General features: G+C 49.5%; 1 protein-coding gene across 1 annotated transcript; it reads left to right on the forward strand.

The window, feature by feature from the left end:
* Positions 1–6: 6 nt before the first annotated feature.
* LOC119167201 (sulfotransferase ssu-1) lies at positions 7–21,801 on the forward strand. Its single transcript, XM_037418637.2, has 4 exons — positions 7–67; positions 126–225; positions 5,906–6,303; positions 20,564–21,801. Exons 2-4 carry the CDS (start codon positions 169–171, stop codon positions 21,120–21,122), a joined length of 1,014 nt encoding a protein of 337 aa, XP_037274534.2. The 5' UTR covers positions 7–67; positions 126–168; the 3' UTR covers positions 21,123–21,801.
* The last annotated feature ends 166 nt before the right edge of the window (positions 21,802–21,967 follow it).

Consider the following 21,967-nt stretch of genomic DNA (forward strand, 5'->3'; position numbering starts at 1 on the left):
CCGGTAAGTTCGGTGAGAGCGCTGGCTCTCATACCTGTTCTCTCCGAAGTACTGCATTAAAGGGACTGTGAGTTACCCGTATATTGGCTTAGGAGTGAGTTCATACATTATTTTTGTCTTTTCAGGTGCCGCGTAAGTGGCCGTCTACTCGCACCACCTATAGGCAGCATGGAAACTCCGAACCAAGTGACGCCGAAAGAAGCGCGCGCATCATCCGGTGTCGCAGTGAGTTGCGAATTTGTGCTGTCGTTGCGTCCAGAGTTAAGAAGTAGTGGAACGTATCGCTTCAAGACACCCGTAAATCATAGAAAAAAAATAAGCAATAAAATATTGTGAAATGTGTGTAATTTGTAAGCCTGTGCTATCTCTACGTTGGTGATCGCGTTCAATCAGTTCGTGACACACCTGAATAAAGTAGCGGATGGGCTGGCTAGACTAGTTTCTTTTGCACAGTTCCAAGTGACGCACACGTGTGAAGCAAGAGAGAAAAGAGAGGAGGAGGATAATGAATAAAATATGTTCAGTGCATGGAGTGGTTTAACGGTAGATGGTCTCACGTTGGCGGCTACTCTATAGTCTATAGGATTCCGTGGACATGAGGGGACAGCTTCATCAGATGTCGCTGGTGTTGTTGTTGTTGAATGGACTTGGAAAGGCGTCAGAACTCAAGCGAAAAGGAACGAAAGCAGACGTGTATTATAACCAAATTTGTAGCCAAACAGAACAGGAGTGGTTTTACGGACAGTCTTCCCTAGTTATGAACAAACAAAACCGATTTCAATAAGTAAGACGAGAAGTTTAAAAGTAACAAGAAGGTAGTCATGAAACGAGGTGAAAGAGTTCGTCGCTATAGTCGTTAGAAGGGGTCGAAAAGTAGCCGGTAACGTTGAAAGTTGGGCAAAGTCGAAGGAAGGAGCGCTGCTTCACAAGTAAACATAAACGAAAAGCAGCCTACTTAGCGTATTTAGCGCAAATTAGCCACCAACGGCAACGTTGGTGGCTAGTTTTCAAGACATGTGCTTGTCAAGCCACACCAGCCGTCGTTTGGCTCAGCGATATGAAAGCGAGGGATCGAGGAAATTAAGTTTACACTGAGTCCGGCAAGTATATCATATAGACCGGCGCGTTATATGGGCAGATGAATGGCGGAAGGTACTGAACAAGAAAACACAAGGCTTTTTGTTTGGTATCCGATGCTAAGGAAAGCCGTCAGTACCCTGACAAAGGAAAAGTCTTTGTCGCCACGCCAGCGCCAGTGGCAAGCCCAGCTTGACAATTTCTCATTTCTTCAAGCTTCCATCATCCCTGAACTTCTCTGTATTAGTGGCTCGCCCAATCTGATGTTACTCGTTAAATATACCACCCAGTTTTTACGTCCGTTGCTTCAGTCCTCCTTCCTTGGTTTAGCCTTGATACACTTCGTACGAAGCGAGGCACCACACCTTCAGTAGAAAGAGTAAAACAAAAAAAAAGAGTAGAAGAACAAAAAATTGACCGCACCTTCCCTCGGGGGAACACTGAGGAGGATGCGGACCATATAATTGGCTAACGGGGTGTTAAAGTGCGACTTACTTGGGTCGATGGCTAAATTGGTTAACGTGGTTGTGAAATGGGGTGTTAAATTGCGACTTACTTGGGTCGATGGCTAAATTGGTTAACGTGGTTGTAGGAGGGGGTGTTAAATGAGTGAACACGTACACACGTATGCGAAAGGGCGGCGCTGGTCGAAGGGACGTCGATCATTGTGTTTGTGGATTCGTTGGAATTCATTTCACCGCGACCTTGGACGTCGACGCGCCGTACAAACCAACCGACGAGCGGCAACTGAGCGAGCGAGCGCCGACCTTGAGTATATATACAGCACGACGGCGCATGCACTGTCAGCTGTTGAATGTTCTCGAAGCGCGACGCCACATGCGCGTCCACTGGAGAATCAGGAGAATTGTAGATGTCGAACGCGGTGTGTAGAGGAGGAAGGGTGCACAGATGGTGGAGGAGTGAAGCGCGCGCGGTGTGTAGAGGAGGAAGGGATGCACAGATGGTGGAAGAGTGGGCGACGGCGCGACGGCGCGACGGCGCATGCGCGCGCGTCAGCTGTCGAATGTTCGAGAAGCGGTGCGGACGGCGCACTACAAGGCGCGAGTATAAGATGCTCCGCATCTAAAAAGCTCGTAACAGTGAGACCGCGCAAAACCTATTGCAAGGATGTTGTTAGGGCGTTCCTGCGGACCGTATGTATTGCTGGCGAGACTACTGTAGGCAACGCATGCCAGAACATCCGCAGGAGATCACGAAAGCTGAATTGTGTCAAGGTAAAAAAAAAGTGAGAGAAAACAGGATCCATTATGCAATCGCCTGCAACGACTCCTGTTCACCTATTGCCCATGGCGGATACCCACTGTGGGGTATTGACCAAAAATTGAGTGGTTTTATAAAATAATGTGCAGTTTTAGAATAATGGAGGTTGTTTAACAGAAAAATCACAGATTACCTAGGAATTTGTGGTGCTTGATGTAATCCAGGTAATTATTTAAACGACTCAAAGTGAATGCGAGCTATTTTTTCACTGTCGACGTGTTGACCCACGTGACCTTGTTTTTTTTTAGAGACGATAGTCTTTCTTGGGGACTTTCGACTGAAAAAAATTCAGTCTGTCTCTTTGAACATTTGTCTGTTTGTGTAAACTTGAAGAAGAAAAAGTGGGTGAAAAGATAACTTGCCGTGGGCAGGAACCGAACCTACGACCTTCGAATTACGCGTTCGATGTTCTGCCACTGAGCTACCACGGCAGCTATCCTCCCAGCCACTTTTTAGGATTTATATGTGAATTTAAACGTGGGAGTGTCAGTCAGCACCATCTGTAGCCATGGCGGCTCATCATCATCATTTTGGTCTGTCTGTCTGTACGTTTGTCTCTTTGTCCGCCATTAATGGTACGCTAAAGGACACCAAACGATACCCCAAATGGCGGACCCCATCCGCAGCGCCCACCAATATTGCTCAAGTTTTAGCGTTCATACTTGTGCGACTGTCTATTCGGAAGCAATTATTGCGCATATCTGAGGCACCATAACAACACGTCGATATTTTCTATGTGTGGCTAAGGACCGTAAGTAATTCTAAGGACCATAGCATTTATCACGCTGCTCTGACAGTGCAACCCGATGCTCAAAAAGGCAAATGTTTCCTACACTTTGCTAAGACGACACGGTGGCGGCACCTACCCGTCGCCTTGCGTTCTACACCTTATCGAGTCCAAGACGGGCGCGCACGGTGCGTGCTTCGTTTTCTAAGATAACTGGCAGATAGCGCTCATGTCTCATGTGTGACATGATTCGATGCGCTCGTTCGCCTCCGCTGAACGCTCGAGGCACTCTGAAGCAGCGCCTCCAGAATACCATTCACCAATTTTCTTGCGTAGAACATCAAATGAACGCCTTGTTCACACGCTCCAGGCGCAAGACTATCGTATTTTGACGACATTTGCTGTGTAACATGCAGATAAACATCATTATCATCGTCAGCCTGACTACGTCCACTGCAGGACAAAGGCCTCTCCCATGTTCCACCAGTCAACTCGGTCTTAAGCTTGCTGCTGCCAATTTGAACCCGCAAACTTCTCAATCATCTGCCCACCTAACCTTCTGTCTCCCCCTAACCCGCTTGCCTTCTCTGAGAACCCAGTTAGTTACCGTTAATCACCAGTGGTGATCCTGTCTACGTGCTACATGCCCGGCCCATGCCCGTTTCCTCTTCTTGATTTCAACTATGATATCCTTAACCCCGGTTTGCTCCCTAATCCACTCGGCTCTCTTCTTGTCTTTCGAAGTTACAACTACCATTTTCCTTTCTATTGCTCGCTGCGTCGTCCTCAATTTAAGCTGGACCCTCTTTGTAAGTCTCCGGGTTTCTGCTCCGTAGCTAAGTACCGACAAAATGCAGCTGCTATATACCTTCCTCTTGAGGGATAGTGGCAATCTACCTGTCATCATTTGAGGGTGTTTGCCAAATGTGGTCCACCCCATTCTTCATCTTCTAGTTACTTCCATTTCGTGGTTCGGCTCCGCGGTTATTACCTGTCTTAAGTAGACATAGTCTTTTGCTACTTCAAGTGCACTATTACCTATCTCAAAGCGCTGCTCTCTTCCGAGGTTGTTGTACATTACTTCCGTTTTTTTGCAGAGTAATTTTAAGACCTACCTTTCTGCTGTCCTTGTCTAACTCCATAATCATGAGTTGCGATTCGTCCCCTGAGTTGCTCAGCAATGCAATGTCATCGGCGGAGCGCAGGTTACTACGGTACTCTCCACTAACTCTTATTCCTAACTGTTCCCATTCTAGGCCTTTGAAAACCCCCTGTAAGCACACGGTAAATAGCAGTGGGGAGATTCTATTCCCCTGCTTTACACCCTTCTTGATTGGTATTTTGTTGCTTTCTTTATGAAGGACTGGCAGCAGTTGATCACCTGTAGATTTCATCTAGGATGTTTATATATGCTTCGTCGATGTTATGATTCCGCAGTGTCTGCATGACTGCTGATATTTCTACTGAATCAGACGCCTTCTCGTAATGTATGAAGGCTATGTATAGCGGTTGGCTATATTCTGAGCATTTCTCTATTACCCGATTGATAGTATGAATGTGGTCGATTGTTGAGTAGCCTGTTCGAAATCCTGCTTGTACCTTTGGTTGATTGAATTTTAATGTGTTCTTTACTCTGTTAGCAATTATCTTTGTAAATAGCTTGTATACTACAGAGAGCAAGCTAATCGGCCTGTAGTTATTCAAGTACTTGTCATCTCCTTTCTTATGTATTAAGATGACGTTAGCGTTCTTCCAAGACTCTGGTACTCTTCCCGTCAGGAGACACCTAGTAAACAGGGTGGCTAGTTTTTTAAACACAATCTGTCCTCCATCTTTCAGCACATCTGATGTTACCTAATCCTCACCAGCAGCTTTGCCTCTTTGCATGTTCTCCAAGGCTTTTCTGACTTCTTCTATCATTACTGGTGGGGTGTCAGCTGGGTTACTGCGAGTTCCTATATGCCTTACTGCGCAGATCTCTGTAAAACTCCGCTATTTTAACTATCCTATCCATATTGGTAGTTATTTTGCATTCCTTGTCTCTTATAGTATACATCTGATTTTTTCCTATCCAATTTTTTTTTTCACTGCTTTGACGCTTCCTCCGTCTTTCAGAGCGTGTTCAGTTATCTCCATGTGATACCTATCATGCAGATACCGGGCCAATTGTTTCTCTTTGTCGATATGTTAACGCACCGCTTCCCCCTTCCGAAAGCTTTCGGCACCAATAATAATAATAATAATAATAATAATAATAATAATAATAATAATAATAATAATAATAATAATAATAATAATAATAATAATAATAATAATAATAATAATAATAATAATAATAATAATAATAATAATAATAATAATAATAATAATAATAATAATAATAATAATAATAATAATAATATTAATAATAATAATAATAATAATAATAATAATAATAATAATAATAATAATAATAATAATAATATAGTAGTTTTTTCTCATTATTGATATTAAACTACATGCTTTTGCACTGCTTTCGTTGACCGGCCAATCTCTTACCATCTTTCTCATGACGATTTTATGTAATGATCTCACCATAGCCCCTCATTACGGCACCACAGGTCACGTAAAATCTGTCGTCACAGTGACCTCATGATAGCGTTATCAAACTTCACTATTACGTCACAAATTTGGTTGCATGTGACGTCATGGTGACGTAATGCAGTGATACCAATACGTGATGACCATTTGAATCACTAGTATTGACGTCCATGCCGAATTTTCTCCTTCGAGGGGGCATCTGAAATATCCACCTCAAAAATCTAACTGGTGCGTTCGCAGGACGGGAGAAACCAGCGCTTGTCAGTGTACCACGTGATCGAAGGTCTGCACTTAAGCCGAATGTTCACGGAGCGTAGCATCAAGTCGGCCATGTCCTACAGGCCTCGGGATGACGACGTCTTCGTCGTGAGCTACCCGAAGTGCGGAAACACTTGGCTTCGGAAAATCGTCAGCGCAGTGCTGAACTGCGGCCAATCTCCGGGGAAATCCGGAGCAACGGAGGAATTGTCGACGTACCTGGATTTCGTGGGCGCAGACGGTGTCCGCTCCACGCCGCGGCCTGCTTGCTTGAAGACTCACCTACCGTTCGGCAAGCTCCCGTACTCGCCGAAAGCCAAGTACATCTACATAACCAGAAACCCTCACGACTGCTGCGTGTCCTTCTACTATCACACAAGGTGAGTTGGTAGCCTGGACGATGGCCAGTGTAGCTATGCTGTCGCTTACAGAGTTGCAGTAGATTAGTGTCATAGTGTCTTAATATGCCTAAAGGTTCTGGTTTTGCATCTCTACAGCTGTATCCACGTTGGTACCGCTTTGTCTTTTGGGAGTGATTCTATCATGGGTTTACTTCGAATTTTAACTGTAGAGAAGGGGGAAGGGTTGGATCAGTACTTATTCGTAAGAGAGAATGGGAGGGTTGGTGTGAAATATGAACTATAGTTGTTTGTTGAGGAAGGGGGTGGAAGTTGCTTCAGAAAGATTGGTGATCGGACAAGTTCTTTTTTCATAACTGCAGCATGCATTAGCGTGCCACATATAAGAACGACGACCCGTATGAAGTGAGAGGCAGGCGTTATCTGTCTCTTCGTGTGAATAGTGGTCCTTCTATGTGGCACTGAAGACGTGGCGTGGGGGTGGAGGGGAGGACGTGTTGGAGCAAGTGAATAAACCTATGGATTCTTCATGCTTCACCGTGAAGACGCAGTGAACGAGAGAGAAGCAAAATATTTTATTGAGAGGTAAAGTAGATAGGTGGTTTCATACGCATAATTCCTCTTGATTGACCCGATGAGCTAAACCCTCAGCGCACAATGATGCCTACTGGCTGCGTGCACAAACGTTAAAGTCAAAAGGTATAGTTCGAGACATTCTACATGGACGTCACCATCAGGCTATGCAGCTTGTATCACTTGCTCTGTTTGTGCGTCCAGGCTTGGCTTCCTAGTATATCGATAAAGTTGAGAGCTGGAATTGTGGGTGACTAATCATTACACCTGATGATTTCTTTTTGTGAAATACATTTAGTTGCGAGTGTTGATTGATTGATGCTTAGGGTTTAACGTACCAAAACCACCATATGGCTACATGAGAGACGCTGTAATGGATGGCTCCGGAAATTTCGACCAATCTGAGCACTCGGGCGTTGTGAATGTCGTGTCCATCATGTCCCCTTTGTCCCTGTGAAGAACAAGAATGTGTATGAAGAAGAAGAATGGCGATTTGGGCTAGTTGGTTTGAGTTCATGATAATAAGGGTTGCAGCGCGAGCACGAATGTGCTAGAAAAAACAGACAGTCGAGGTATGGAAGGCAAAGAGGACAACACGTGTTGTTCCATACCTCGACTTTCGTCTGTTTTTTCTAGCACATTCGTGCTCGCGCTGCAACCTTTATTATCCTTGTATATATTGTCACGGGGTCGTGACGTGGCCAAAGACAGAAAACTTCGTGTTGGGATTTAACTGTTTATTTGGGCGAACCTGTGCCCGGTAAAGGGAAAGTCTAATTACAGCAGCAGTCTTGCACAGATAGCAGTCTCGGACTGATAGCGGCGAACGCAGCGTCGGCCTTCGATCAACAACTGAAGAGCGGCGAAGCGCGTCGGCATTTATACCCTTGCCGTCGAATGTTCTAGCGTTATCGCTGGCGGTGGCGTAGGTTCCAGAACAATCTGTATCGTTCGCACAGTGGGCGTGATCTTATCGAAATGATCTACTACAGTACGGAACCTTCTCGAAACCTGCAGGCGCGGTTTGCGCCGAGAATCGTGTGGTGGTTCGGAACGATAACAAAAACTTGTGAAATGGAGCGTGGCATTGCCCCCCTCTGAAAAAAGGCATCGTCCCGATGCTTTAACTAAAGATGAAGGTACAATAATAATGCAAGAAAGTACAATGAATAAATTACAATACAACAACAATACAAAAAAAACACTGTTTCAGTTTGTTAACGTGCATGAAACGGCTTGAGGCGCGCGACATGGACGACTTCAGGTCGCGATCGGCGTCGTTGAGAGTTCGTGATGCCGTCGGGGACAACCTCGTAATCAAGTGGGCCGAGACGTCGAACCACCTTGTACGGTCCGAAGTACCGTCGCAGAAGCTTTTCACTTAGTCCACGTCGGCGTATCGGCGTCCACACCCAAACACGTTCACCGGGCTGGTATTCCACGAAGCGTCGTCGAAGGTTGTAACGGTGGCTGTCGGTCATCTGTTGATTCTTGATACGAAGACGCGCAAGTTGTCGGGCTTCTTCGGCGCGTTGAAGGTACTCGCTCACATCGAGGTTTTCTTCGTCGGTGACGTTGGGTAACATGGCATCGAGCGTCGTTGCCGGGCTCCTTCCGTAGACCAATTTGTATGGAGATATCTGCGTCGTCTCCTGCACCGCCGTGTTGTATGCGAAGGTCACATACGGAAGGATGGTGTCCCACGTCTTGTGTTCGACATCGACGTACATTGACAGCATGTCGGCGATCGTCTTGTTAAGCCGCTCGGTGAGGCCGTTGGTCTGTGGGTGGTACGCTGTCGTCCGGCGGTGGTTTGTTTGGCTGTATGCCAAGATCGGTTGAGTTAAGTCGGCAGTGAATGCCGTTCCTCTGTCGGTGATAAGGACCTCCGGGGCGCCGTGACGTAGGACAATATTTTCGACGAAAAACTTAGCTACCTCTGATGCACTGCCTTTTGGCAGGGCTTTTGTCTCGGCGTAGCGGGTGAGGTAGTCGGTAGCTACCACGATCCACTTGTTTCCGAAAGCCGACGTCGGGAACGGCCCCAGTAGGTCCATACCAATCTGCTGGAAAGGTCGGCAAGGTGGATCAATTGGCTGCAGAAGTCCCGCTGGCCTTGTCGGCGGTGTCTTGCGTCGCTGACAGTCCCGGCATGTCCTCACATAACGAGAGACGTCGGTGGTAAGACGTGGCCAGTAGTACCTTTCTTGTATCCTCGCGAGCGTGCGGGAAACACCGAGGTGCCCTGCCGTCGGATCGTCGTGCAGGGCCTGCAGGAGTTCTGGTCGCAGAGCTGAAGGCACCACAAGGAGGTACTTAGCTCGAAGCGGTGAAAAGTTTTTCTTTTGTAGAAGACCGTTTCGTAGAAAGAACGACGCAAGTGCGCGCTTGAATACCTTCGGGACTTCGGTGATCCTGCCTTCGAGGTATTCTATTAGGGCTTTAAGTTCCGGGTCGGCCCGCTGTCGTTCAGCGAAGTCATCGGTAGTTATCGTTCCCAAGAAGTAGTCGTCATCCGAGTCGTCGGGTAGCGGTTGGTCGACAGGCGCACGAGAGAGAGACAGTCAGCGTCGGAGTGTTTTTTGCCGGACTTGTAAATGACAGTAATGTCATATTCTTGAAGTCTCAGGCTCCATCGTGCGAGGCGACCTGAAGGGTCCTTCAAGGTGGCTAGCCAACACAAGGCGTGGTGGTCGCTCACAACTTTGAAGGGCCTGCCGTAGAGGTAGGGGCGAAATTTCGACGTAGCCCAGATGATGGCGAGGCACTCCTTTTCTGTTGTGGAATAATTTGCGTCTGCTTTGGATAGCGATCGGCTGGCGTAACTAATAACCCTTTCAAGTCCGTCAGCCCTCAGCACAAGAACGGCGCCAAGACCTACGCTGCTTGCGTCAGTATGTATTTCTGTCTCGGCGAATTCGTCGAAATGGGCAAGTAACGGAGGCGTCTGGAGGCGATGTTTAAGCTCCTGGAAAGCGTGTTCCTGTGGCGTTTCCCACTTGAACTCCGAGTCGGCCTTGGTAAGGTTAGTGAGAGGATCGGCGATGCGGGCGAAGTTTTTCACGAACCGCCTATAATAGGCGCACAGGCCCAGAAATCGGCGCACGGCCTTCTTGTGAGTGGGCGGCGGGAAATCGGCGATGGCGGCTGTTTTCCGTGGATCGGGACGAACTCCAGACTTGCTGATAACGTGCCCAAGAAACAAGAGCTCCTCATACGCAAGTCTGCACTTTTCTGGCTTCAGTGTGAGTCCGGACGTCTTGATGGCTTGAAGTACAGCTTCAAGGCGCCGAAGATGCTCGTCGAAACTCGAGGAAAACACGACGACGTCGTCCAAGTACACAAGGCAAGTCTGCCACTTCAATCCTGCCAGTACTGTATCCATAACGCGTTGAAAAGTTGCAGGCGCTGAGCAAAGGCCGAAGGGCATCACCTTAAACTCGAAGAGGCCGTCCGGTGTTATAAACGCCGTCTTCTCTCGCTCTCTTTCGTCGACTTCGATTTGCCAATAGCCAGTCTTGAGGTCCATTGACGAGAAGTACTTGGCGTTATGGAGCCGATCAAGGGCGTCGTCTATTCGTGGGAGAGGATACACGTCCTTTCTTGTGATTTTGTTCAGGCGGCGATAATCGACGCAGAAACGTAGGGTCCCATCCTTTTTCTTCACTAACACCACGGGGGATGCCCACGGACTCTTGGACGGCTGGATAATGTCATCTCGCAGCATTTCATCAACTTGTCTCTTCATTGCCTCACGTTCTCGCGTCGAAACCCTGTACGGACTCTGACGGAGTGGTCTGGCATTTTCTTCGGTTATGATTCGATGTTTCGTGATTGGGGTCTGCCGAATTTTCGATGACGACGAAAAGCAAACTTCGTATTGCAGGAGCAGGGCCTTGAGCTGTTCTTGCTTATCGTTCGGAAGTCTGGGATTGACGTCGAAAGCTATGGGAGGGGCTTGGTTCCTCTGAGCAGGTTCCGCAGAATCGTCGAGGGTGAAAGCACTGATGGCTTCGACAATTTCTTCGGTGGTGGTGGTGGTGGTGGTGGTGGTGGTGGTGGTGGTGGTGTTGCAGCAGGCGGGGTTAGCCTGGCCTGCATGGCCGGCAATTGTTCCGCCTGAGCATCTCCTTAATTTGGAAAATGTCACCACGTGTCAGACAGCCCAGTGTCTCGCAGGAAGACCAACAAAGTTCGTCGCACGTTCCTCCTAGTTGCCGCGGGTCCTTCAGGAAAGATGATGTCATCAACTGTCCGGCGCCTATGACAGCCTTTTCGCAAGGTGCGGATCATCGCTGCTCTTTGCGCATCAAACTGTGGGCAAAGCCAAATGAAATGTTCAATATCCCCGATGTCACCACAGAAGGCACAGAACGGGGAAGCGTATCTCCCAGTCTTGAATGACCAGGCCGGGGTGTATGCGGAGCCGGTTCTAATGCGGTACAACAGCGTCGCTTCTTCACGAGAAAGTCCATGAATTACACATGCTTGGTGTGGAAACCTGTAGATCGCCTTGAAATGATTGCGTATCACATCTTTGTTGTTCTGGTAAGTCTTGGGAGTTCTTACTTTTGGAAACGATGTACGTGCTTCGCATGCAAGGGCATCAGCCTTTTCATTGCCCTGAATACCAACGTGGGATGGGATCCACTGGAACTTTATATTAAAACTCTTGCCATTTAGGTGTTTGATTAGTGCCAGAGATTGCCTAGTGAACTTTTCTTGAGGTAGGCCACGATGCAGTCTTTGTAGCGCCGATTTGGAGTCAGTCAGCACTACAACATCTCGTGCAGAAAAGGATCGCAGTTTTCGCAAAGCCGCCGTAATTGCAGCGCTTTCTACCGTTGTGGACGAAACCACGCGATCCAGGCGGCCCGACCATGACACGCCCAGGCTGGGTATGCAGAAAGCCGCTGCGCAGCTATCAGTCTGTGTGCACACTGATCCGTCGGTGTACACTTGTAGGTGGCAACGGTACATGGTGCTCAAGTGGTCCAGCGCAAGAAATTTTGCTTCCGCGGCTGGAATGGTGCGCTTCGCTGGTAGATTGGGTACGCTGAAGTTGCACGCAACATCCACAAAAGACCATGGCGGGTCCATAGGGCGCCGTTTAGGCAGTTTTAAGCCTAAATATTGAAATGTGTTTAGTGCCGCGTTGAAATGTGAGCCAGTTCTTGCTCTTAGCCGCCGGAGAAGCGCCGTGCCTGCGAAGGACTCGCCCAGTCTTGACAGCTGCGTCAATAAGGCCTGAGACGCCAAAAGGCGGAGCGGAAGAGACTCGGCTTCATTGGTGACCTTCGTGTTTGAAGCCGCCTGAGGGACTCCCATCGCCAAGCGAAGACCCTTTCTGTGCACTGCCTCTAGGCGTTCGAACTGGCTTGGTGATGGTGATATCAGGGGCAGCTGATAAAGAATGCGGCTTGTTATAAGCGCATCATTCAATTTAAGCATGGACATAGGATTGTTTCCCCAACGAACCCCTGCCATGCGACGAAGAGCGTTGATCCTTTGCACTGATGCAGTTACTATACCATCAACCGCACGTCGCCATAATAGCTTGTTGTCGATGGTAATGCCCAGGAAGCGAACACTTGTTGCACAACGAATTGAGTGGCCTCGAATATTCAGCGACAGACGTGTTGACTTCCGTCGCACTCCCGGGAAGAGCATGAAGGCCGACTTTTCCGCTGATAAAGATAGGCCAAGTGTCAACAAGTGACGCTCAATGATTGAAATAGCGCTCTGTGCTATCCGGGCCAAACGTTTGTGCTGGTACCCTGAGATCCAAATGCAGATGTCATCGGCGTAGATGGATATTTTAACTGCTTTCAGAGCTGAGTGCAGAGTGTCGGGAAGCCTGGCCATGGCAGCGTTAAAAAGCAAGGGAGATAGAACACTTCCTTGTGGGACGCCGAGGGAAACGCGTCTCTCTTCGCTCGTTACATTTCCAAGCTTAACACGGACACAGCGGTCTCTGAGAAATTCATGTACGAACCGAAGAGCATTTCCCGACACACCCATGGCTTGGAGCCCGTTCACGATGCCTGCCTGAAGCACACAATCATATGCCTTGGCAACGTCCATGAAGACGGCGAGTGTCGAGAGTCCGCTGACGCGGTGGTGTTCGATGTGGCTTAATAGGTCCAAAACACTGTCCTGGGCACTCAGTCGTGGGCGAAATCCGGTCATACATGGTGGCCATCGTCTTCCTTGTTCAAGGTACCAAGTTAATCTTGTACATATTAATCTTTCCATCAACTTAGATACGAATGATGTTAGAGATACCGGTCGATATGACGCGAGGCTCGCAGGATCCTTTCCGGACTTTAGGACTGGCACCACCCATGCTGTCTTCCAAACAAGTGGGATCTCTCCCGTGCTCCAGACATGATTAAATATGTCCAAAAGAGCCCTTTTTCGCTCATATGGTAGATTTGTCAGCATTTGATTGCTGATCAAATCGGGACCCACGGCACAGCGTCTTCTTAATTTGCTAAATGCCATATCCAGCTCTCGGAAGGTGAATGGCGTATCCATCGTGTGGAAAAACTGGGGTGACAGAGGAATCGCCGCTCCTGCTGGTCTACCAGGTATGTACACGTCGGCGAAATCCTCTGCAAGGGTTTGCAAATCTATCCCTTGTTTCAAAGCGAGTGCTTCGAATGGCCTGTTTGTTCGGATCTTCCCAGAAAGACTAGTTATTACTGCCCATATCTTTGTCAAGGGCGTAAACGTTGATAAACTCTCACAGAAAGCGGCCCATTGATTTCGTCTTAATTTTTTTGTATGGCGACGAATTGCAGCGTTTATCCTGTTATATTCGGTTTTCGCAGACGGATTTCCTTTTGTTCTCATTATTTTCCGCTCCGCTCGTCTACGTGCTGCGCAGAGGTTCTTCAATTTCAAGTCTGGAGCAGGAAAATGGTCAGGCAGTTTCAGCAATGAAGTTGCTGATCGCTTGCTTTGCAACATATCTGCAAACAGCTCACCAGTGGATTTGTCCAACACTTCTCTGTAGGTGTCCCAGCGTGTTACATTGCAGAATTGCCGACCAGCAGTTCGAAATCCCAGGATATTGGTGAAGATGGGGAAATGGTCGCTGCCCATCTTGTCTGGAGCCGTGGTCGATGATACCAGAAGGTCCGTGGAGTGAAGTACAAGGTCTATTGCACTCCATGAATCAGGTGGCCTGAAAAATGTAGGTTTACCATCGTTCGCCACACATAAGTCGGCAGCATCTGCAGCTGCTAGAAGTTCCCTGCCTCGAAAATCTACACTCTTATCACCCCAGAGTGGATGGTGCGCGTTAAAATCATCACAGATTATTCGAGGAGCGGGACATCGAGTGCAGAGGTCCTTTAGGAAAGTCTCCATAGAGACCTTTTTTCGTGGGCTTATGTACACCGATACCACACTCAGTTTTCGGTTTCCCAGACACACTTGCACAGCAGCGACTTCCAGTGAGTTGGAACAGAGGTCTTGCACTGGTAGGGTGACGTGAGGTATTTCCCGCCGTATGTATATCATTGCGCTTCCATTTGCAAACGACGTTATGCTCGGGTTGCCGTGTCGGATGTACCCTGGGAGCGTCCTTGCATTCGGTAGACCGGCTTCGGAGAGGGCTAGAATCAGTATTGGAATGTCGCGCAGGAAAAGGTTGAGTTCGCACAGGCGTTTTAGAAGACCGGCGCAGTTCCATTGCATTATTAAGGGCACTTTTGAAGGAAAAAATAGACCAGGTGGCTGAGACAGCGCCATTATTCTACTGTGTGTTTGTGGAAGCAGAGCAAAGTAACACTGACTCTAGAGCCAGGACTGCTCCCAACATATCCTTCGTTGAACTCGCAGGCATCTTAGCGACGTGTGAACGCAGTGCTGTGAACAGAGCGCGAATAACGTGCTCGAGGTTTTCTTGCTGTTGGCTTCCAGATGGTACTTGAGATGGGCTCAGTGCATCAGCGTAGGTGCGCTTGGCGGACTCTTTCGTGATACATTTCTCACCAGCGTTGAGCACTTGCGTTGACTCAGTACCAGCTCTTGTCGGATTTAGGCGTGGAAAATTTCCTGCGCACTCGTTATCCGAAACGCCAAGTTGTGGCGCGCCGGAAGTCTTCTTTGTGAGCGATGGTTCGTTCACAGTCTTCGGGCCGAGGACAAACGTCTTATTTTTTCGCTGCGCAGCTGTTCGTGCTGGACATCGGCCGTAGCTAGCTGGGTGGTCGCCGCCACAGTTTGCACACACAAGTTTTTCTTTACTTGTACACGTCTTAAAGTCATGAGGCCCCCCACAGCGCTTACACCTTTGTTCCCCACGACAGTGCTTGGCAACATGTCCAAAACGCTGACATTTAAAACAGCGTGGTGGCGTCTCCACGTAGTCTACCAGCTCGTGTCTGGTGAAGCCAAGGTTGATTTTCTCTGGACGTTCCGAATTGGGAGCGAATGTGAGAACTACAGAGTCAGTGCGCCTTGATTCCCATTCGGTGGATGAGGTTTGGACTCGTCGTATGATCCTTCTTGCGTGGTATACTCCCTGAGGTCTCAGGTAGGTTAACAGCTCTTTGTCCGAGTACCATCTTGGGACCCCTTTTATAATGCAGGTATTTTTCATGTAGCTGTGTGGTACACGGGCAGATATGGCAAGGCCGCAGATAGTGTTTGTCTCTAGAAGCATATTAGCTTGATGTTCTGTCTCTATATCCAAAAGCAGGGCTCCCTGTGCTGTGAAACGGCTCTTAACTGGGGCTCCACCGAGAATCGTTTCAATTTCCGAGTATAGGTGAATAGGGTTCACTTGCCTCAAGTTAGCTCCTTCGGATGTTGGAGCGATTAAGACAGGAATGCCCACCGTCCTGTCTTTGCGATGTCGTACAAGGCGGAAACCACCCTCGTCCATGTCTTGATCTGTGAGGTTCGCCCCGTTGTGGTCCCCGACGACAGTTGATTCGTCCTCTGATTCAGCGCTGTGTTGTCGCTTGCAGTCAGGTATGCTTGCGCAGACCAGCTGGTGCTTCTGACCTTGTGTCACACCTTGGGAGGTCATGGCGGCGCTCTCCCTGATGCTTGTCTCGTTTCTTCTAGCACCTTTCGACGCGGCGGGCTGCGCAGCACCCGTCGGTCGCCGATACGGCAGGTACCTTTTCGAGTCGTCCGACGTCTTGAGCAGTGCTGAGCCGTAATATAAACAAAAATAAACGATAACAGCAGACAGAGCTACTTAGCCAAGCAGCAACAGCTTCGTCGTCTTCTGGACAATTTCTTCGATGTATGCGACCGTTGTTCCTTTGTTCACATGTTTGTACTCATTGCTGAAATTCGTGAGCATAACCGTTGCTTTGCCTCCCCGCAGCTCTGCAATTCCTCTTGCGACGCAAATATTTCGGGTGACCAACAGATGCTGACTGCCTTCAACGACGCCTTCCAAGTCAGGTGATTTAGGAGCGCCGACTGAAATAATGACGCTTGAGCGAGGCGGAATGGTGACTTGTTCTTCCAGAACATTCAAGGCATGGTGTCCTGACGGCGTGCGCGGCGGTAGTGCTTCTTCTGTGGATAACGTTATCGACCTTGTTTTTAGGTTGATGACAGCACCATGGAGGCATAAGAAGTCCATGCCAAGGATGACATCTCTCGAGCAACGCTGTAGGACTACGAAGTCTGTAGGATAAATACGGCCGTTAATGGTGACTCTCGCTGTGCAGATTCCTGCAGGCGTTACGAGATGACCTCCGGCTGTGTGGATTTCAGGGCCTTTCCAAGCTGTCCTAACTTTCTTTAACTTCGCGGCGAACGACCCACTGATGACAGAATAGTCGGCTCCAGTATCGACGAGAGCAGTCACACTGTGGCCGTCGATAAGAACGTCGAGGTCGCTAGTTCGCCGTCTCGCATTACAGTTAGGGCGTGGCGTCGGGTCACGGCTGCGTCGGCTTGTTCCGCTGCTTCCATGTTGCGTCGTCCGGCCACCTTCGGTAAGTGAGCTTTTTCCTTCAGGGCTTTTCCTGGTTGGGGTTGTGTTCAAAAAGCTCCGTCGCGTCGGCGTCGTCGTCGTCGGATCTTCGGTAGTTCGTCGCACAGCAACCGCACCTCCATCGGTTGCTGCCCTTAGTTTCCCGGATACGGGCTAGGAGACCGGCCCCGTGTTGGGCCAGAGTACTGCCGGGGGTGCGGTGACATGCGGCGGCTTGGCGACGGCGAACGGGAAGGACTTCGTGGTGTCCATTGAGTTCCTGCCAGGTAGTGGGTGATGTCACGTGGCCGATCTCCTGGCTGCGGACGCGGTGCATTGACGGCGAAGCCACGCAGTCCCATCTGTCGGTACTGGCAACGGTGGTATGTGTGCCCGGCCTCGCCGCAGTGGTAGCAGAACGGGCGGTTGTCAGGTGCACGCCAAACGTCCGTTTTTCTCGGTGCACTGCGCTGGCCCGCTGGGGAACGGTAGAACGTCAGTTGGGGTGGTGGCGGCGGTGGCGTCTGGCGACGGAAGTGTGACGGGGCGGCGTTTTGGCGTGGACGGGGAGGAGCGTTGTTGCGCACTGCAGCGGCGTAGCTCATAGTTTCTGGCTCGGGCGGCGGTGTTTCGGGAATTCGAAGCGATTGCCGGACTTCTTCTCGCACAATGTCGGCGATCGAATCCACTTGAGGCTGCGCCGAAGGCAACAGTTTGCGCAGCTCTTCCCGCACGATCGCTCGGATCGTTTCACGCAGGTCGTCGGAGTCACTGGCTCGAGCAGCAGCGCATTCTGGAGTCAGGCGACGATTATACTGTCTGGTGCGCATGTCCAGCGTTTTTTCGATGGTGGTCGCCTCGGATACAAATTCTTGGACGGTGTTCGGTGGATTCCTCATTAGTCCCGCGAAGAGCTCCTGTTTGACCCCTCGCATAAGGAAACGAACTTTCTTTTCCTCAGGCATGTCTGGGTCAGCGTGACGGAATAGGCGGGTCATCTCCTCTGTGAAAATTCCAACCTTTTCGTTTGGTAGCTGAACCCGGGTCTCGAGTAGAGCAGCGGCCCTCTCTTTGCGAGCGACGCTTGCGAACGTTTGAAGAAATGCGCCGCAGAAGACATCCCACGTTCGGAGCGTGGACTCCCGATTCTCTAGCCAGGTCCTTGCGGTGTCTTCCAGGTAGAAGTACACACGACGGAGCTTTTCTTCATTGTGCCAGTGGTTGAGGGCGGCCACACGGTCGTATGTTTCTAGCCAGGTTTCCGGGTCTTCAAACGATGAGCCATGGAACGTTGGTGGTTCCCTGGGTTGATGAATCACGATCGCGGGCTGGGACGCTCCGGTTGTCATTGTCGCCGCAGTCGAGGTCATGGTCTTGGTCTTCCGCGCCTTGTCTTGTAGCAGGCCGTACTCCGGTGGGAGACCTTGCTGTCGGCGGCTCGTTCGCTGCTCTTGGTTGGCGTCGGTGTCTTCTCCGCGAAGGGGGCTGGGTTCACGGCTTGACGGGGGCGTCCGGTACATGAACGAAGCAGCACCTCCACCAGATGTCACGGGGTCGTGACGTGGCCAAAGACAGAAAACTTCGTGTTGGGATTTAACTGTTTATTTGGGCGAACCTGTACCCGGTAAAGGGATAGTCTAATTACAGCAGCAGTCTTGCACAGATAACAGTCTCGGACTGATAGCGGCGAACGCAGCATCGGCCTTCGATCAATACTGACAAGCGGCGAAGCGCGTCGGCATTTATACCCTTGCCGTCGAATGTTCTAGCGTTATCGCTGGCGGTGGCGTAGGTTCCAGAACAATCTGTATCGTTCGCACAGTGGGCGTGATCTTATCGAAATGATCTACTACAGTCCGGAACCTTCTCGAAACCTGCAGGCGCGGTTTGCGCCGAGAATCGTGTGGTGTTTCGGAACGATAACAAAAACTTGTGAAATGGAACGTGGCAATATTGACGATTAGTACCGTAGAACCAGTCTGGTTCACTGACAGTACGCTGCGCCGTATCTCGTCAAGACTACGCCTCTTTGTTATCGTCTAAGCGTGCAAAAAGCTGAAGCAATGGCAAAGGCGGGTACCTGCAATACTCTGGAGAGGCTCTCCTTACAGCGAAACTCTATATGGCTCAGTTCTGATATGGCTAAGTTCGCAGACAAATGAGCGCGTAGAACATCAATTTACGACGTTCCCCTGCCCCTGGCTAGAGGTGGTCAATTTTCTGGCCGACATTTGCGTTACATACTGTAACCGAAACCGGCCTACGGTTCGTGAATGGACCTGCTGCCCACTGATGCTTCCGTTTCGCCGACTATGCACCGAGGTCAGTTTCCAGTTATAGGTGCACTGGACGTACATGTTGTGTACGTTGCCTGCGAACGTCTTTATCTAGCCCCTTCCGCGAGCCTTTTCCCGTCTTCGACGACAGCCTTTATGTCCGTTGTTTCCACGCTGGTGTTTCATCTTTTATCGCTATACTAGCTGGCCTCGACAACGTAGGAGGACGAGTGATAGATTATCAGCCGAGTAATTGGCAAAGTAAAAGTACACTGTTTATCTGGTTTACACAAGTCTACTTGCCAGACTTCAAATCTCCGATCTCATTCATAAGCGTGCTTGAGTTTCGATATACGCTTCCGGTATAGATGAAAAGTCCTTGTACAGGGAATGTAGGTAGAGCAGGCATTTCGCGAGTGGCTTTGGCTCGAAGACTACCCAGAAGACACGGCCACTCATCGCAACTTTGGCTGCAGAGACACTATCAGTCATCTCGTCAAGCCTCGATATATTCTTGAACTTCTGCCTTATCGGGATGCTTCCCGATTGTATTTCTAAACCCAGTGTGAACGCAGCCGATATTTATTGGCTTGGTTAATGACGACTCCGCGGTGCATAGTTATATCCGAATCAGTTGGAAGGGCCTCCGATCCGGCGAACACGCGCTGGGAACAACGAGACCACCACCTCACCCCGATTTGACGAAGTGGCATGCAGAATACCACCTGACGTCAATCGATACTCGTTTCTTTCGCTCCCCGTCGTGTGTTTACTCAAGTATCTACTCTGACCTCAAAAGTCCCCATTGGCCATTACGCGGGGAAAGAGCCATCTTCTCTCGTATTCTTTGGAGCTCCAGGATAGACCCTGCGCCACCTAATCTATCGGTCCCTCTCTCACCCGTGGCGTAGGTGCAAATACTGTCCTTTGACAACCCTGCTGTCCAGCTTTTTACCATAAATAGAGCCGGGAAGGTGTTTGACAGACATATGACAGACTAACTCTGCTGAAGCTGCACGTGATATGTCCGACGTTTTACGCGGTCGCGTGTCCGTGATGCGGTGGTAGGACCGTCTACTCTTCACCACATCTCGTGGATGTGTGATCGGAAGCCAAGTGACTTAGCCAATTTTCTCGGCAAGACATTAACACCTAGTATGGAGCAGTGGGAAGCACAACTCGTCAGCTCGGACCCAGGAGTGCAGCTCGCGCTCCTGGATCAAGTTCGGCGGGCTGGTAAGGCCAGTGAAGCCCCGGTCATATTCCAACCATAAACGCTCTTGGATCTCCCTCTCCACTTTTTCCTTAAATAATTGTTTCCCTCCGACTGTATATGATGACTGGTTTGTAAATGCGATTCCTTTATTATTTTTCTTCTCCCAAAATGCGTGATGCTACGGGTATGCAACGCAGCGACAAGCATCCGAGTGTTATTGCATCGTGGTACTCAAAGTACGTGCACTCTTTCTGAACATTTGCGCAGGCGACTACCGACTTACCGTTTTCAAGATGGCACGTTCGACCAGTTCTTCAACATGTTCGTGGAAGGCAAGGTCGACTACGGTGACTACTTCGACAACTTACTTTCCTGGTACACCCACCGAGATTGTTCGAACTTGCTGTTCATCACCTACGAGCAGCTCAAAAAAGACACAGCTGGCTGGGTTCAGAAAATAGCGAACTTCCTCGGTGAGGAGCAGTACGGCGAGAGAATCCAAAAGCACCCCGAGTTGTTGGAACGAGTGTTGGCATCAGTTAGCGTTTTAAGCATGAAATCGTTGAATTCGGCGCAAAGATGCTGGACCGGACTCTTCGAGTCTGTTCCGGCTCAGGTCAGGCAGGAATTGACGAATGAATTGAAGGTCACCTTCGGCGACATTTGGGACGTGCCGGACAACGGAGGCTTCGTCCGCAAGGGTCTCGTCGGTGACTGGAAGAGTCACTTTAATGCAGAACAGATAAAGATAATGCAGGATCGCATCGCGTTGAAGACGTGCGGCACTGACGTAATGGAACTATGGAAGGATGTGGGCCTTCCATAGCTTTATTAAATAGCACCTTGCATGTCTGTATGTGCCTTGTATGTGCGCTCCAAGAACGGCTGGAAGGTACGGATGGAAGGTTGTGACAAAAAAAGCGTAACCAGGGGTTGTGTGCTTCCACGAGCGGACTTTTCTTCCTCGTGGCTAGAACAGAACTGATTTCTTTAGCGTTAGTGTGTCTAGGAGGCGTTGGTCTGCGCTTTGTACCCTCTCATGCAGCCTAACAAAGGAAGGGAGGGGGCAGCTGTGGATACGGGCTGTGGGAAATGGTGAGGGCGAAGTGACGACTTGCGTGAGCGAAGAAAGAACATGTATTCCGTGAATAAAAAGAACCAAGCGGTGTACACATTTCGCAGTGCGCTTTAAGATATGTGGCAAAGAGAACAACCGACATGGGCTTTAAGGCTAACACTGAGGTTTATTAGCGTCCGCGAGAGCCCACGACGTCGAAGATGGCTGCTCGTTTTCTTCCTTGAACGAGCTCATGAGTTCGCTGGCATACAGTTTCCTTTTTTTTTCGTGTGGGATGAACGGAGAAAGTTAGACACGCGCTAGAAAGAAACCTTCTGAAGGTGTGCTATCAACAAGCCTTCACCGTCTCCCTTGATGTTGGAGTGCCTCGAGCTCACCTTCTAATGAGCCTTTGGTAATAAAACTCTTCCTTGTTTCACAAGCTTCAGACGAGTGTTCGCACCAGCGCTGTGTCCCAGTGCTGTGTACTCGTGTTTTATTTCGCGTCTTCTTTTTTCTTCGCCCTAGAACATCACATTTCAGCCTGAAGCAAGATTTTGTCAATCTTAGAAGATTAAACCACGGTGTAAGAAACTATTCTTACACCGTGGATG

This window comes from Rhipicephalus microplus, chromosome 6 (assembly GCF_043290135.1).
Source record: "Rhipicephalus microplus isolate Deutch F79 chromosome 6, USDA_Rmic, whole genome shotgun sequence".
NCBI lineage: Eukaryota > Metazoa > Arthropoda > Arachnida > Ixodida > Ixodidae > Rhipicephalus > Rhipicephalus microplus.

Coding starts and splice junctions, on each gene's coding strand:
- LOC119167201 (XM_037418637.2), top strand. CDS start 169: ATGGAAACTCCGAACCAAGTGACGCCGAAAGAAGCGCGCGCATCATCC. Junction 226..5,905: donor GCGCATCATCCGGTGTCGCA/GTGAGTTGCGAA, acceptor GTGCGTTCGCAG/GACGGGAGAAACCAGCGCTT. Junction 6,304..20,563: donor TCCTTCTACTATCACACAAG/GTGAGTTGGTAG, acceptor ACATTTGCGCAG/GCGACTACCGACTTACCGTT.